Source organism: Eucalyptus grandis, chromosome 8 (genome assembly GCF_016545825.1).
Source record: "Eucalyptus grandis isolate ANBG69807.140 chromosome 8, ASM1654582v1, whole genome shotgun sequence".
Lineage (NCBI taxonomy): Eukaryota > Viridiplantae > Streptophyta > Magnoliopsida > Myrtales > Myrtaceae > Eucalyptus > Eucalyptus grandis.
In genome coordinates this window covers 55360075-55377952 of record NC_052619.1, presented here as the reverse complement: position 1 = coordinate 55377952, position 17878 = coordinate 55360075, and the positions used below count along the sequence as shown (strand labels likewise).

General features: G+C 42.3%; 2 protein-coding genes across 2 annotated transcripts; one reads left to right on the top strand and one right to left on the bottom strand.

The window, feature by feature from the left end:
* Positions 1–3255: 3255 nt before the first annotated feature.
* LOC104417504 (pentatricopeptide repeat-containing protein At4g15720) lies at positions 3256–5077 on the top strand. Its single transcript, XM_010028767.3, has one exon. It carries the CDS (start codon positions 3257–3259, stop codon positions 5075–5077), a length of 1821 nt encoding a protein of 606 aa, XP_010027069.2. The 5' UTR covers position 3256.
* Positions 5078–6117: 1040 nt separating this feature from the next.
* Positions 6118–16720, bottom strand: LOC104415116 (cysteine-tryptophan domain-containing zinc finger protein 7). Its single transcript, XM_039300146.1, has 14 exons — positions 16564–16720; positions 15367–15439; positions 15147–15274; positions 14652–15035; positions 13183–14537; positions 13124–13134; positions 12718–13092; positions 10607–12555; positions 10344–10501; positions 9591–9751; positions 8639–8796; positions 7869–8064; positions 6630–6906; positions 6118–6535 (listed from the first exon to the last, which is right to left on the bottom strand). The coding sequence occupies exons 1-13, from the start codon at positions 16669–16671 to the stop codon at positions 6743–6745; spliced, it is 5220 nt and encodes a 1739-aa protein (XP_039156080.1). The 5' UTR covers positions 16672–16720; the 3' UTR covers positions 6118–6535; positions 6630–6742.
* Positions 16721–17878: the final 1158 nt, after the last annotated feature.

The window sequence follows — 17878 nt, the reverse complement described above, 5'->3', positions numbered from 1 at the left end:
TCTGGGTATGAAGGTCTAAACCATGAAGGGTCTGAATTTATAGATGGAGGGAAATGCAACATGCCTGCACTTTTATGGGCTCTGTTTATTCATGGTGTGCGGGACCAATTCGGCAGCACTTTAGCATAGTCTACTTACGTGTGCTACATTGGTCTTGCTGTGATGATGTCAGTCGCGATGCTTGGTTGTCCTTGAACCAAGGAACTATATAGCTTAATTCCATTAGGATTGCAGGATCAACCAAAAGATGTAGGCCAGAATATCTTAACTATTATGAATAGTGACTGAGGCTCTGCCTAGTTGTACTGCTCTCACTCTGCCGGCGGCACTGCTCCAACCATCAACTATACCACAAGACCGTGACTGCAGCCACCACAGCCCCAAGCAGAATTAAAGAAACCTCATGTTTTACGTAGTCGGAGATTTAATCACCTTTTCTAACTTTCAATACCATTATAGACCTCCGCTTCAGTTACCTGCCATTTGGCACGAACATTTTGTTTCAAACTTTGATTAGGCCAAAGAGGTATACATGCCACAGAAGAAATCGGTCTCACTATAAGACAGGTTCTTCCCAACTCAGATGGGTATGATAACTGCTCGAGGGTTTGGAATTATGAAAGATGAAGAATAGCTTTCGGCAAAAATGACTCATAATTGAAGTTTTGCAGTTTGCAACTGTCTTCCTTTCCCACATCATGATATTACTCTCCTTCACCTTTGATCCTTTTCTATGACCAATCAATTGTTAGAGAGTGGAGAAAAAGTGACACCACTACATTGTTTTCGTTTTGGTTGATTGGGAAACATTGACAAAAGAGACTAATTCAGTATGCTCAACCTCAATTCATGCAGTTGCTTGGATACTGCTGATCTCAGATATTCCTGGATCAATCTTTTCTTCTCCTCATTTGTTGCTTTCCATGTGTAGATCCAGCGGACATTGGACCCTTGCTATCCTCAGACTAAGTAGAAATCTGCTCATCGACCAACAAGGAGTTGTTCTAATGCAGGTCTGGTTCATTAGGACAAGACTAACACCATGTGTGAGATACGTCACAGCATCATCAATCATTCTTGGTATCTCGTCATATGTACCAGCCTACAGCATTCTTGATTCATTTCTCTCTCTCTCTCTCTCTCTCTCTCTCTCTCTCTCTCTCTCTCTCTCGTATTGTGATATTTCCCCACGGGTGAAATGAACATGGTCAAGAATTGAGGAAGTCCACGCCCTCTTGAAAATGGAATCTTCTGGTACAAGTGAGTGAGTGGCTTTCACTTGGCTCTGATGACAGACTCTTTATCTTTTCCTCTTATGAGTGGTGTGATAGAAGGCAGGGCCCTTCTTGAGTAACTAACAGGTATCTCCATCTCTGTAAGACCAAATCTAGTGTTACTGTCATCATGCCCTTCTCTTTTGCTCTATAACGTGTGTACCATTAGTACCACTAGTGCTACCTCCCCCAATTCAGGGTCCCTCCTTTTTTGTCCCTTTCTTCGGGAACTTCTCGTCAGGACTCCTAAGGCAATTATTGAGCTAACCAGATGTATACAACCAAAAGCTCTTTAAAACTGATACATAATTCTCACGGGGGCAAGCTGAGCAAACGGATACTCGATCTGAATGCTTTCACCTGGCGAAGTTTTGCATTGTTTTCATGTCATTACATGGGGTTTCCGATACCAATTGGCAACCAACTAGTCTCTCACTTGATGTGACCATCTCATCATCTGATACACATCGGACAATTTGCACCCAGAAACGTTCCCTAGAGGATTCATAAGTGCAGCGATTCGAACTCGGAACCTTGAGCAACGATGACGAGTACGCTTGCATTTAAATGTATAGAATAATGACAAGTTGAAAACACAATGATAATGGAATGCGAAAGTTTTCCTGTATGCATGATGGTCGTAGATTCCTCCTAATTTAAAATGCAGTGGGCGGGTGAATGTGGGGAAAAAGAGAGTGGCTGAAGAAACGACTAGGGGCACGAGTACAAGTGACGTTACTGAAATTCTTTGCATTCGAGAAAACCACGGGAGATGGTCCTGGCTCTTTTTCAGATCAGTACAGAGGAACAAAAGAGGCTGTCTTGTAGTGAAGTCGTATATCATTGGACCCTGCACTAGTGGGCCTCACTCTCTCTTTTCTTTCTTTCCCTTTCTCTCCCTCCCCCCTCTTCATTTTGTCTTCTTCCTCCTCTAGTTGAAGGGCAGTGTGCATAACGTGGCCAACTTGCATGATCGACAGAGAGTTGAATTACAAGTCCTAGTCCTAAGTTAAAGCAAGATCCATGTCTGCTCTGACCCAATTTAGAAGGCATAAGTGAAGTGAAAAAATCACAGCATCACAGCTAAAGGACACACTCTCTCTCTCTCTCTCTCTCTCAAACATGCACCAATTATAGCTTACATGATCTCTGAAGAGGGGTTTTTCTTATCTTTTCTTTTTGGGGGTTTGGGTGCATGTGAGTTTGTAAACTACAAAATTATTGCTTTTGGCCTCTTTCAGATCCTGAGGGATGGACTGCCCTTTCCGACTCCTTTTTTTGAGGTGGTTGATGATGACCTCTCTGGAGGCTATTGGCGCTTGTACATGATTTAACCTGAGTTAGGTCTCTAATTTTGACCTAGCTTAGTGGTCCTCCATCTTTTGCCTCTTTTCTATTTTTACTTTTTGCCTTTTCATATTTTCCAATTCGTAACATTCCCTCCTAGACCCATTCTCGTCGCAACAATTCAATGCGAGAGAATTCCACACGGTTTTGCTGCTTTAATGATTCGACCGACCGTTTCATCCAAAAGCTCTTTGGGATTTTATTATTCGACCGACCAATCATGGTATTCAAAAGTTCTTTCGGATTGAATAAAAGATACATTCCAATTCGTTAAAAGAAAGTCAACGATGTTTTATGCTTCCTCCTACTTTAAAGTCGTGATCTCGCAATTCGAGAAAAACCATACAAAAGCACGATGGATAAAACGGGTAGAATTCTATGATGTTGTCCACTCAGCCCAAATCACAAGTCAAGTTTCATCGATAGGTGGCAGGAAATTTTGTTAGTAAGTTGACATTAGCAACTTTTTATATCTATGTTCCTCTAAAAAGCAAAAAAATATACGTGTAGCCGATACAAAAATAATTCGATTTAAATTACAATACACGTCTAAAAACGGCGTCGTGTCAGTCGACCTTCTGACGTTATAAGAAGAGTATGCAAAGCGAGTTGAACTTTGGGAGGCGTCTTTGCATATGAAGACGACGTCGTTCGCGGGGAATCTCCTCTCTGCCCTGAAGAACTCTCGCCGTTGGCGCCAAATTCAACTGTCGAAGTTCCACGGCAGAGCACTCCACGCCCGGAAACTCCGGCAAAGCAACGATCTTTGCGCTGCATTCTCGACACACGCTCGCGCCCTCAAATCCGGCATCCCTGGCAACACCGCCGCCGCGAATCGGCTCATCAACCGCTATGTCGAGCTGCGGGAAATCGAGCACGCCCGCCGGGTGTTCGAGGAATTGCCCGAACCGAACGTGGTGTCGTGGACTTCGCTCATGGCCGGGTACATTGCAGCCGGCAGACCCGCGATGGCTCTTTGGTTATATGGGAGGATGAGGGGGAGCGAGGTGTTGCCTAATGAGTTCACTCTTACGACTGCGGCCAAGGCTTGCTCTGTTCTTGCCGACCTTAGGATGGGTAAAAGAATTCATGCCCACGTCGAGGCGTTTGGTCTGCGGGGTAATGTCGTGGTGTGCTCTTCGCTGGTGGACATGTATGGGAAGTGCAATGAAGTTGATGAGGCCAGGCGGGTTTTCGACTTGATGGTCGATAAGAATATCGTCTCCTGGACATCGATGATCGCGGCGTATGCACAGAGCGGAAAAGGCAGAGAGGCGCTTCGTCTATTTTGGGAGTTCAATCATTTGAGATTGGGTTTTCCGAATCATTTCATGCTGGCTAGTGTTGTGAATGCTTGTTCGAGCTCAGGCTCGCTTGTCTCGGGGAGGATTGCTCATGGAGCAGTGATTCGCTACGGTCACGAGGCTAATGATGTAGTTGCAAGTGCATTGGTGGACATGTATGCCAAGTGCGGGTATTTCAGTTACTGCGAGAAAGTTTTCAGGAGGATGGAGAATCCGTCTGTCGTTCCCTACACCTCCATGATCGTGGGTGCCGCGAAGTATGGACTCGGCATGTTGTCCTTAGGACTGTTGGAAGAGATGGTTGATAGAGGCGTAAAACCCAACGACGTCACCTTTCTCGGGATACTGCATGCATGTAGCCACTCGGGACTTGTTGACAATGGCCTCGAGATCTTGGAATTCATGCCTAAAAAACATGGAATAATCCCAGACGCGAGGCATTACACATGTGTAGTTGATATGCTTGGTCGAATAGGCCGACTTGACAAGGCTTATGAGTTGGCGAAATCTATCCAGGTGAGGCCTGAAGAGGGAGCTCTCTTGTGGGGATCTCTTCTATCGGCAAGTAGGCTACACGGACGGGTCGAGATTGCCACAGAAGCGAGTAACTGGTTAATAAAGTCGAATCAGCAACTTTCTGGTGCATATGTTATGCTTTCTAATGCTCATGCAATGGTTGGCGATTGGAAGAATGCTCATGGTCTTAGATTTCGCATGAAGCATGCAGGAGTTCATAAGGCACGCGGTTGCAGTTGGATCGAGATTAAGAATATGACATATGTATTCTCTGCTGGAGATCTACGGTGTCCAAGGCGCAACGAAGTGGTGAGTTTGCTGAAGGAATTGGAGGGAAAGATGAAGGTGAAGGGATATATGGGTGGGATTGAGGGATTAGTGTTTGTGGAAGTGGAAGAGGAGGGTCAAGAGGAAATAGTGAGCTTGCACAGTGAAAGACTGGCTTTGGCTTTTGGCCTGATAAGCACCCCAAAATGGGTTACCATGAGAATAATGAAGAACTTGAGAATGTGCGGGGCTTGTCATGAGGCCTTCAAGATTATTAGTGAGATTGTGGAAAGAGAATTTATTGTTAGGGATGTGAATAGATTTCATCATTTCAAAAATGGATCCTGTGCATGCAGGGATTTTTGGTGATGTCTGAAGTTGTTTGATCTGTTGCTTAATTCATGGATTTCTGAAATTGCAAAATGACTGACCTTTACAGCTTCTCTGTCAGCTTCTTGATAGAAGGCTGCAATAATGCATCCCCATCCCAAGAATGAATTTGAACTGAAAAGTAATGCTCTCATACACAACTTATCATTCACATTATCTATAATAGCTTTAGGGAAATGTCATGTCATCGTGGATGAAGAAGCATATTATATCGAGAAAGATTTGTACTTAAGGCATCGTAGCTAACCTTCGACTATACCAAGACATCCTCATGAGGCGTCTACCTCAATTTGTCCATCTTCTCTTTCTATATCAGTTTCATTTTTCAATAAAGTATCGAGCATGTTACTTCAATAGCCAAAAAGTCTTCCTATAGCATTAGACCATGTGTCACGGCCCAAAATAATACATGCCCAAAAGAATGCTGATCCAAGAGGGTTCTAAAGAATGGTCGTGACACATTTATGGATCAAGCGACTCTCGACTTGTATCATTTTCTCAAGTTTTCTAGAATACTTCTAAAGACGGGCAATACGGTAAATGTATGTGCTAGGATTTTCTCAAGTCTTCTAAAATACTCCTAGGTCGGGTGATACGGTAAATATGTGTCTTAGATTTTCTCAGTCATCTAGAATACTCCTAGGGACGGGCGATACGGTAAATGTATTCGTATGTAATAAATGCGGATAGTTAGTAGTTGGAAGATGCAATCTCCACCGTTAGATCAATAAGAGATCTACGAATACAATTTTCCATGTATTAGTATATATAGGGTCTTCTCCTCTCATTGTAATCATCTCTAGAGTTTCTCTCAATTCTATTCCTCATTCTCCTCTCATTGTAATCATCTCTAGAGTTTCTCTCAATTCTATTCCTCATTATAATCATCTCCTAGAGTTTCTCTCATCTTTGTGAGTTGAGTGTGTGATCCACTTCAAGTAGGAAATATGTAAATCAATACCCACGGCACTTTTTTATCAAAAATGCAAGAATGTATAGATAAATCAGCCGAGAATTAGTTTTGTCAACTCAAAAAGTAACACCATTAAACAATTGCCTGGTAAATGTATAATGTACAAACAATGTGTCAGATAAATAAGCTGAGATTGCTAGTGAGTTTTGTCAGCTCAATAAGTAAAGTATTGAACAATTGTCTTGTAAACAATGCGTATAATGTACAGAAAAGAAAAATCAGCCAAGATTGCTAGTGAGTTTTGTCAGCTCAAAAAGTAACAATTGTGTAACTTTGGAGGACCTGACATCACATTGCTATCAACCAAAGCCCTCACAACTTCTAGCCCCATCTTCCATCTTCCAAAGATAGGAGTCTCGTAAATTTCCATGTTTGTAGACATTGATTCACGCGACTCATGTTAACATAAGGCTTGCTTGCATTATAGTAAACTAACTTAGGACCGTATAAAAATACATTTGAACCTGCGTGCAACAAGACAAATAGTAGAAATTAAACAACAGACATAGAAAAAATTCATCACAAAGGAAGTTCTCATCTGCAAGCATAATTGCTCACTCTGTTTCTTGAAACAATGGACTGGAGCCAGCATCCGTTCCAGAGAAACAAAGAGCCAGCATCCGTTCCAGAGAAACAAAGAGCCAGCCTCCGTTCCAGAGAACCAAAAAGATTCATTCGTACCTGAGACCAGCACCTTCAAAGAAAACCCAAGAAAACCAAAGAGACATCTCTACTCTGCAGAAGATAGCTGTTAGTTTACCTCTGCATAGATGCTGATGAAGTTGGAAACCATCAGCATAATTCATCCATGAAGGCACAGCAGATCTTTCTTTCCCTGAGTGCATTTAAAGAGAACCAATGGAGGTTAAAAAAAAAATAGCAGATCTTTCTTTCCCTGAGTGCATTTAAAGGGAACCAGGTTAAGAAAAAATAAGTACACATACAGAGAGACCATATAAACATGGAAAAACAAAAGAATATCAAGAGTCAAATTAATTACGCTTCTCAGAAGATCTCATGGAAGATGTAGTGTCATCTGGAGAAGATCTGCAGTATCTTCCCTTCAAATAAAAAATTGAATTGCAAGAATAAAAGTGCAAAGCTCTATAACCAACCTACACAGAAGTAAAAGGTTCAAAACTTGTCTGGGAGAAGAAATAGATTAATGAAGGTGCTGCCGTATTAAGGAAAACTACTTACCCACAGATAGAATGACTGGAGAGTCTACTAATATAAGAGAAAAGCTGAAACAGCACCAACATGCACAGTTCATCGTCTCCAAGAATTGTATTTTCTATTTCCATCAAACTGCTTTGTAAGTTGAAACCAAAAATAAACAATAGAACAGCCACCAATTGTCAGAATCTAGTATAAATGGCCAATTTCACTGCAACAGTAGTGACCCTCCTTTAAAAAGTTGACTTGGTTTTGATCGCAACAATAATTCCCCTTTGCTCCCGGTCGGTGGAGCCAAAAAACAATAAAGATATTTTACATGATTCTGAATTGTACCGCCAGAAAAGCAAAAAACTCATTCCTCGTATCCCAACCGCTGAAACTTAAGGTTGAGAACTGTGTGCCTTATCCACGTCTAGAATTATCTAAACACTAAATTACATTACAAAATTTCAGATCAATCTCACTTTGTACACATGTACAGAGAGGTAACTCTAGGAGACCTGCCTTGCTGCAGGTAGCCAGGTGCTCATGGCAGCATTTTACCCATCTCAATCCTTGCTCCGCAAGGGCAATATAAAAAATGTACAGAGTTGACTTAATCCCTAGCACCATTGATACCTGACCGGCTTATGGCCTCCCTTGCGAGCTGAACCAGTCGCAATAGTTCATCTATATCTTGGAAGCTGAAGTCAATTACCCTTTTAATGCAAGTTATTTGCTCAACATTTTGTGCCTCTTCCAGGTTGGCAGTAGCTGCTGCCAAAGCAACTTGTGATTTTCTTGAGGCTTCCATTGCACAATTAACATCAAATGTCTGCAAAAACACTAGCATGTCACCCATTTATTTCCAACAATGTACCTAGAATTTCATCCCCAAAGGATGGGATATCTAAGTCATGTGATGAGAGAAATCAGGCTCCATCTGAAATAGACAAAATCATTTACAATCCTAACAATACTCATGGTGATTATAGATGGGTATACATGATCCAGCCAGAAAACTTTGTGAGAACATCCAAAAAAGAAGAAACAAAGAGCATCACAATTCCTTGAATATCTCTGCAATACATGATTATCATGGAAAGCACATAGCAGTCTCTGAAAAGGTAGGCAGCCATAACATTTCTTCAGCAACAAAGCATGACTCTAGTATGGCAACCACTCATTCTATCTACAGCTATGTGTATGAAATAGACTGACATCTTCAATACTAATAACGATGTTAGTTACTTTCTGCATCCAGTGTTAGAATTGGACAACAAATTAACTTCACAGCTTCTAGAGTCCTAAAATGCCACAAAAATTTCCAACCTAAATAGGGCAGAAGAGAGTGGCTGTAAGTTAGAAAGTATGACCAAGGAAATGCAATGACTTTTTAGTGAACTTACAAAATCAAGCAACCGAGCCATAGTGAGACGGCTCCGAGCAGCAAGAATGTGATTTCCTGCGGCATGTGTTGCAGCACCCTTCAATAAGTTAGGCTTGTCCGGTGCTGCTTGATTGTTCAAGTTATCAACATCTGATGCCGAAGATGATGGCGATTCACCTAGAAATTAAAAAATAATAAGTATAGAGAGGATTATCACATTCCAGTTCCATCTCCTAAAATCGCACTAGCCTATGTTAGGTAAGATGGTGAAATGAGAGGCAAGAATCGAAAATAGGATTAACTTTGAAAATGTTGAGGGGAGCACTTCAAGTTAAACCCACTCCTATTCCCTCCCCCACCCCACCCCACCCCACCCCCGGGGCCCACCCCACCCCACCCCAAAAAAAAAGTGTTAACAAGCAAAGTGTAAGACGTAGGAAATGCGGGTGAGACTCTGAATCACTTTGAAATAACATTACCACTTCCAATTATGAAGATATCTCTCATGGATACCCCACTCTACAGGGGGAAGAGCAGCAGTCAGAATTTCTAAATAACCTATCTTCCATGACTATATTATTAGCTTAAATGTTGACATCAAGAAATAACGTAATAATATGCAACCAGATTTTACTCCCAAAAGAAGCAAATATAATCACTCAAACTTGAACTTTTTTCCAGATTTAAAAAAATTAAATATCAATGCATCTTCGATTATTCCATACAGATAACTAAAGCATATCAAATACGCTATTTGAACATTTTAGTTTTGAATATACTCTGTCCACTAAGCTAATTTCCTGATAAGACAAACAAGACAGCATCAAAAGATTTGACATTTCCACCTTTCCATTTACTTGAAGTCAGTAGAGACTAGAACCAAGACAGCAAGTCAAAAAGCTTAAAACAACGCAAGGTAGAAGGTGGCTACAAAAAGAGACAGCAAACATGAGAATCCTCAGCTTGAATACCTTGAGGAACCATTTGCAGTGTGGCTTGCAACTCATGCCGATCTCGGCTTGAACTTGAATATTTACAATTGACAACCCTCATATACGCCACCTCCATGCACTTGTAGGCCAATGCAGCAGCACCCATTTCTCGGCTTTTTTCAAATTCATGAGCACATGATCTGCAAACCAAAAGTTTCAGCAGAAGGCCGAAAAGTTCATGCACCATACATAAGACGACCATCCCATTCTCAACCCTACAACCTGCCCTGATAATTTAGACTAGCGACGCATGGCTGCATATTCCAATCAACCCCAGATAAGACAAGGGGGCTTAATAACAGTTACATAGAAGCAATGAATGAAAAGGGCAAAGCTGCTCCATGCAAGCATTTTCTTGTGTACAAGCATAACATATAACAGTTACATAGAAGCAATGAATAAAAGGGCAAAGCTGCTCCATGCAAGCATTTTCTTGTGTACAAGCATAACATACAGCAGATTATTAGTAAATAGCATTTTCTTGGGGTATTAACCTAATATACAGCAGATTATGAGTAAAAACTTCCCATAAAGAATCTAAGCCCAATTTAAATAAGCAATGGAGATAAAAAAATGAAATTATATTAGGTGTTATCTGTTCATACACAAATATCAGAAGTGAGGCAGGTCTCACACAATAGCATGTCTCCCAAAGAAAAAGCACAATGAGATAAATCAAGACTTCTGCTATCCTCAAGAGCTCAAAATTCACCGCTTTTCATTTCCACTTACTCGCAAATTTTGGCAGTAGCATCGTACACTTGCATTGGAGTCATTTCACCATGTTTGCCGCCATCACCATTGCAAGTTTCTAGAAGTGAAGCTCCCTGAAGAAACTTCAGGGCAGCCTGGAAGCATGCCTCGTTACTTTCAAAGCCAAATCCAGAGTTCTACAGGAAATAGTAGAACATCCGTTAAAGAGTCTTCTGACAACAATTAACAGATAACATTATCTGTTTCTGAAAACTAAAAACTAGACCAGTTATAAACACAACCTTAAGACGATCACCATAATTTCTAAGATCTTTTGCTTCTTTCAGAACATCAGCAGCAGTTGGAATGGAAAAATTGGCTCTTAATGGACTTGAAGCAACATCTTTGAGTTCATGCTGTTCAGGCATAGCACACCCAGAACTGTTGTAAGCTCCTTTCTTTTTACCAGCAATATCAAATTTGCTCAATGCCTTCAATGGACCACTACAGCCAGAAGCATCAGGTGGAGATTCAATGCATACACCTTGCTGCAGTCCCTCCGGTAAGGAATCATGAGTAGATATTTGTCGTTTGCCATAATCATTACGACATGAAAATGACATTGACTTCCCACTTCTCATCTCTAACCGCAAGGGATCAGCTTTATTTCCTATCATAGAATCCTGGACCAGCTTTGGCAGTGGAGAAGCCAATACGTTAGTCCCTATTTCAGCATTTAATCTCCCATCTGACAAGTCATGCTGGTTTTTTTTTTTAAGATCATCCCTTGTACTGCCATTTGATAGGTTTCCTAACGATCCCCTCCTGCTAATGTGGTTCTTCTCATTCTTCTCAACAGAACTACATCTATCAACATGCATTGCTTCATGGCTGACTGCAATATGGTCCGGAACGACCACCAAGTCATGCCTTTGGTCCTTAGTTTGATACACAGGCTCCTTCTTTGATGAGAAATCTATGGCCTTTACCTTGTCTCTGTCAAAGTCAGAAGCAGAATCCATGTCACTATCCTTAGTTCGCAAGATAGTAGTATTCCCTTGCTTCTGAGGAAACAAAGTGCTGCCAGCGTACTTTTTGTGCACCCTCTTCTCGTAAGAGCTAGGACTTGAACCATGCATTTCCATGTGAAACTCACCATGCTGTGAATAATCATCTCTTCTATCTAGATGACCATTTCCCAATCCAGATGTTGGCTTAGCATCATCAGTAAACTTGTAGTTAGCACCTCTGTCTCTGTAATCTGCTGTGTCAGACCTTAGAGACTCGGAATTAAAGCCCCCTGAAACTTTCTCTTGCTTTATCTTCACAGGAATTTTGTTACCGCCACTGGCTTTCTCCTCCCCGCTTTTTCTGGCAGCCTCCATCACTAGACCAGTTGCAGCATTACCTTTACCTCTAACATCACTTCCTACAGATCTAAACTTCACTGAGCTGGACAACCTCATAGGGGACGAGGAAACAGATTCTACTGGTGAACCTTTCACTTCCTCATTGTTTCCTTTCATCTTCTGAGAACCCGATACTTTTGAAGAGCTAGAAGCAGCAGCAAGTGGAACCTCTTCATGTCTTCCATTGCCTCTTGTCAAATCATGTTCAGATTGAAGCTTCTTTCTGGTTTTTCTCCGTTTCTGGTCCTTATCTACATTGATTTCCTCTGCACAATCAGCAAAATCACTTCCAAACAAATCTTTCATGACCCTGATTTCTTTTTTGGACTTATTGTTACCATCGCTGCTACCGGACTCTTTTAGGGCAGTCTCTGATCTCCGCAGCTTCTTATCCTTTCTAAGCTCGTGATCACCGATCTCATCAGGTAAAACCTTCAAGTTCTGAACCGAGTGATGAAACGTCCCATCACGATTCTCATCATCCATGCTATCATTAAATTTCCGCTTCCTCTGGGAGTTGCTACCTCCACCCCTAGAATCTACCGATGCACTACCTGCAGAAACCTGAGGTTGATCTCCAAGAGTCTTTATGGAGACCAATATTCTTTTTCTTGAATCTTGCTTTGCCTCCTTTGGAGAAAAGGATCGAAGATGCTTATTCTTCCTAATGTCTGTAGACGATCCCGGAGCCCTTGAGCTAAGATCCATTCTCCCAAGTTCAGCAGCTGAATTTTCTTGTTCAGCAGCATAAATGGATTTATCTGGCTTAATTCTTTTAGTGTCCCCAGAATCATATTGATCAGACATCCTCTTACCCTTCACCTTTATTCGCTTGGCTACACCTGCACATCATAAATTATACAAGTGAATGAGTAAATTGCATACTTCAACAGAAAAACCTGAGATCCATAAAAAACTGCCACTATTCACATCAATACATTCATTTGCGCTATTTTTTTTCAATGTAGGTAACTGTTTCTCCACAACCACAATGCTTGACTTGCCTGACTGAGACATATCACATCTCTTCAATGTTGAATCAGAAGGATGTCCACTCATGTCACTCAAGCTTCTGCTTCTGCCAGGCTCCAAGAATTGGTTCTTCTTGGGGTTGGGAAGCTGAACAGTCCTGCTGCCTGAATGCAGAGAATCCTTCAGACTATGTTTAGTCTTTCCAAGACCATCTGTGGCTTGACCACCGAGATTCTGGTTGCTCTTGCTAAGGGATTGATCATTCGTAGAAATGACTGCTGGTGCAGATACATTAAAATGACTTAGAACTGGGAACTGGAGCATTAAGGGCCCTCGTGGTCTCCTCCTCACTAATGTCACAGTGATTCCATTCCAGGCCTGCAAGATGATAGAAGTTGAGCAAAGTACTGGGTTTATGAATAAAAGAATTAATTATACCATCAGACATACTAATTTTTCATGATTGTCAACAATCAAGAGCTGTATAGAGAACTTACAGCCAGTCAAGCATGCTGCAGACCCACTTCTCAGGTAGGTCATCAGGTCTCCTGCCAAAGGGTAGAAGACGCCATTTCTGACAAAGATCACAACAAACCCAATCTTCCATATATTGTTGAACCACAGCTGGCGCAGTCTCAGCATTGAGTCCACTTCCTGTACCGAAACGTGCAGGACCATCTTTTACTGATACCCCAGATACAGATGTATTTCCACCACTAAATCTTTCCTTGGATTTATTTAAGAGAGTATCATGTGCCACAGGAAGATTGCTAGAGTTGGTTGCCTTCTGCCTTTCAGTGGAAGGCACAGCTATAGATTCCATCTGTTTCTCTGCCTGTCCAATATTTATGCTCCCTAGTGGATCTTTTGGAGTACCAGAAGACTTAACAATATGCTTTTCTGGCCTTAACTTAACCTTTTTATTTTTAACAGGACGGCAAGCATTACTAGTTCCCTTTTTATCTTTTACTCCAGAACCAAGAGCAACCTTTGATTTTTGTATTGATGGAAGATCAGTTGCCCTGCCATTGCTCTCAAGAACCTTTGACTTTTTCTTCACTTCCATTACTGGCTTTTCCTTATGATGAGAAACGTCAGTGTCAGTCTGCTTATCAAATGCAGCATCCTGCACAGCATCCCATCTTGCACGCTCCACAACCCCTGCCTCAAAAGCATCCCTATGTTCACTTAAATGAGGACGACCTTTTGAAAGAATAATTTTTTCACCTTTCCACTCACCATTGACCTTGGATTGACCCGAAACCTCACTTAGGGAGTTTACAGGCCCACATTCTAGTGACTTCTCAGTCATACTGTTCCTTCCATTCTGCACCTGTACATCAGCCTCCTGGCTAGTAATTGGCTTCAATGATGAATCCTTTGCCAAAACTGTTAGTGATCTGTCTTTCACCTTATCCTTTCTGTTCAATTGAAGATTTTCAGATGGCTTGGAAGCCGGCCTCTCAACATCACCAGCATTGCTAGAATCAGCCAAAGGCATCTTTTTGACATTGCCACTGAATGTCTTCTTGCCATCTTCCATCCCATTCTTCAGTTTTTTCTTCAACAATGATGTCTTATTGGCATCAAAATCGGTTCCCACTTCATAACTCTGGTGCATTGAACTTTCGTTCCTATTGTCTAATATCATCTTAATCCCCTTAGACAACTCTTTTTCAGCCGGAAGAATGACTGAATGATCCTCTAATATAGCAACATCTTTTCTGCTGCCCGTAAGAGCTTGAACAGGTTTACTATCCTCGGAGAATTTTTCCTTTCTTGTCAAGGAAAGCAAATTCTCATGAAGAGGTGATATCAAGACAACATTAGCAACTGGAAAGGACGTCATGACCTGTCCCAGAAATAAGTGTAGGCAAAACAGACAAAACATAAGTCCATAAAAATTAATCAACCATCAACCCACTTAGAAAGATTCAAAGAACACCAAAGCAAAAGGGACCTTCACCTGAAGAATGCTAGCAGGAGACACCTCACTAATCTCTCCAGATGATGCTGACAGGTCCTCACTTTCTCCAGAGCTGCTTTCCGATGATGTAGATGGAGAATTGTCAAGCCCAAGACCGCTGTAAATTGCAGCATTTTTCTGGGCATTCCCATCACAACCCACTCTAATTCGAACCTTTAGAGTCCGTTGATCAGATTGATTGCCCAGCTTGTTTGAAATTTCTTCTTTCATTATACAGTTAGGAACCAGCCCAGAGCAAATGGCCAAATCTTGCTTCAAAGGGTCATTTGGCGGAACCTTTGAATTATGCAAAGTTGGTGCACCAGATGCAGTTCCAGGTTTCCCTAAAGGGGACACAGCCACATGGGCTTTAGAATGCACACCCTGCATGGCAACAGAATCCATAACACTAGTTAGCACACTATTTCCAAGGTGAGCACATATGTTCCATCTTCCAACTAAAGATGATGAATTAGGAGCTAAATGTCCGCAAACCTCTGTGGAAACATGATTTGGTGATTTAGTCGTGATCTTGTTTCTCGGTGGAGTCCTTGGATGAGACCGGACAGAATGTGAACGCTCGTAGGCAGGCAGAAATGAGCCATACCCACCAAACTTTGCCCCTGTCAAATTAAATACATGTCACGCCATTACTTTCAGTCATTGACCACTTTGCTGCTTCTATTCCATTATTATAACCATCAACATCACTTACCCAAATTCTCTGCAGTAACACCACCTTCAAAATCCTTCTGGAAATGACCCAGAACGTTTTGAATTTTCTCATCCTTTGGTAAAAAACAGCATTCTCATCAGTTTTGCCACATATTAGGAGCAAAATGAAAAGCAAGAATCAAGATGAGAACTCCATAATTTCTATAAGGACGAGAATCGCTACAGGCATTACAAGACATATCCACTTCTTTACAAAAGCTTTCTTCTCAGAAAAATAAATTGGTTAACTAGTGCACAGTGAAATGAAGCTAGCACAACTTCGCAGTCAACCCAACATAAGTTCAGTCAAGTTCTCACTTCTTGATTAAGATATAACTCTCCAGGGAGTCTACTGAGGCTTACAGAAGTGGATATATCCATTCCTGTCCTCATTTGGGTGAACAAATAAATGGCATGATTGCCATCGTATGGCCACCAACCGCAAGGACTATCAAGCCCCCACAGACATGAACGGCCTAAGGAGCATGATTCCCATTATTTGGCTACCAAACTGAAATGACTGTAGAGATATTTGAACCGTGCATTACAATCCCAGCACTCCAAAAGTCTCCAGTTGTGGGTTTGAATTATGTTCAGGGCTCACTCAAATTTGCATTACAAACTTATGAGAAAAAAGAACATCAAAAAATTTGCAGTTACCAAGGCCTCATTAAAAAAGAATGTTTCATGGCAGCAACTGCCAAAACCGTATGTTTACAATACTGATTTATGAAAAAAGAAATTTAGCTTTATTTCGTGTTGAAAAGCCTATAATTCAAGACCAAACGTGAAGCCCGCACAAGAGAATCCAGAGTTCTCACTATCTCATAGGCACTTTCTACAGGCAGACTTTTCCTGTCCCTCACTTTGCAAATGATTTTCACTTCCAGCAAAACCAATTCAACTGTACTCTGCTTGGCCAACGAGTCTCCTTTCAAGTAAAAGTTCAGTTTGCCAGATTCCAATTAAATTAAGAGCCAAACAATCACACCTCCCTTGTTCCTTTAAGAAAATCAAAGAACTCCAACCAATTCCCGGTGACACTTGACTGATCAAGCACAAAACAACGCATAATCATCAAAGCCAACTTCCCCATAATCTCCACTAACCGAAAGTTCTAGCATCAACCAGGAGCCCCAATCAAGCCAAAATTCAAACTTTACTCGAGCAGGCACGTCAAAAGGCAAAGGGCTCTTACAATGTAAGAGAGGTCAGTATCAGGGTCAATGCTGCCGTCCTCACCGGCGCCTGCAGTGCCATAAGAGCAAGCTTCTCCTTCCTCGAGCTCCGTATTGCTCTCATCCATCTTGCGCCGCCGACTCCCCCCCAAAACCCCAACCGCCACACCTCTGCCCCCGGCCCCTAAAAGCCCACTATCTCCAAAACCCTAACCCTAATCCCCCTCCCTGAAATCCAACATCACTCACGCCCTCCCTCCTCCGAGGCACTAAAAATTCGACCGCCGCCCTCAGAAACGCCGCCGCGGCTCGCCGCCGGCGCCCTAACCCGATCGCACCCCACGCGAGACCCTCATTCGAACGCCCCCGCCAGTAACTGCCCCCACAATAATCACTCGGCGCGGCCCCCAAAAAAATTGGAAAAAAAAAAAAAAAACACCACCACCACCAGAAGTGAAATTATCGGGCGGCGGCAGCGGCGGCGGCGGTTTGGCCGTGGGAATCCGCGGCGGCCGCGCGGGCGATCGGAGGGCCGGGACCGCGGCGGCGATCGGCGGCGGACAGGGAATCGAAGGGCGGGATGCCGGCGAGCTCGCCGATTGCGAAATCTTGTTCGAATTTCTCTCTTCCTCTCTCTCTCTCTCTCTCTCTCTCTCTGGTTTTTCGGCGGAAACAAACAGCGGAGGAGGAGCTGTTCTGTGCCCCCTCCCCTATTTTTTTCTTTTTCGGGCCGGAAATTATAATTAATTAATTACCTTCTCTTTTTTTCCCCCCACCCTAAATATTCTTGCGTTTTATTCCCCTTTCGTTTTCCGTTTTTTCTTTTTCTTTTTCCCCATTTCCTTTTCGGTAATTTTTTGAAATCCGGTTTTCCGGTTTTCCTGTTTTCCGGTTTTTTTTTTTAAATATTCCTCGATAAATATTTTCGCCCGCACGTGCGGCTCCTCCGCTTTGCTTCTGGGACCGGGCGGTGGTGGGGACGCGGAGGATCGAAGACGGCGCGTGGGGAAGCGACGCGTGGTGTTTGGCGGAAGTTGGCGGTTTTTGCTGCGGAACGGCGCCGTTTCGGCGGGGTTCGGCCCGCCGGTTGCGGTTTGCTCGCCTCGGTCGTGAATGGAAGAAACGGGAGATAACGATTTTTCATTTGCCGTTTGAATAAGGTAAAAAGAGGTTTTTTTTTTTTTTTTTCGTCAAAGTTGAAAAGAGGTTAACCACCAACTTATTATTTATCAAAAATTATTTTCATGATCTTTTCTTGACGGAATGATTGAGCCGTTGATTTTTACTTTTTACCAAAAAAAAAATGATTGAGCCGTTAAATACCCCGAAATCTTA

Coding starts and splice junctions, on each gene's coding strand:
- LOC104417504 (XM_010028767.3), top strand. CDS start 3,257: ATGAAGACGACGTCGTTCGCGGGGAATCTCCTCTCTGCCCTGAAGAAC.
- LOC104415116 (XM_039300146.1), bottom strand. CDS start 16,671: ATGGATGAGAGCAATACGGAGCTCGAGGAAGGAGAAGCTTGCTCTTAT. Junction 12,556..12,717: donor ATGTGATATGTCTCAGTCAG/GCAAGTCAAGCA, acceptor TATGATGTGCAG/GTGTAGCCAAGCGAATAAAG. Junction 8,797..9,590: donor ACTGCAAATGGTTCCTCAAG/GTATTCAAGCTG, acceptor TTTAATTTCTAG/GTGAATCGCCATCATCTTCG.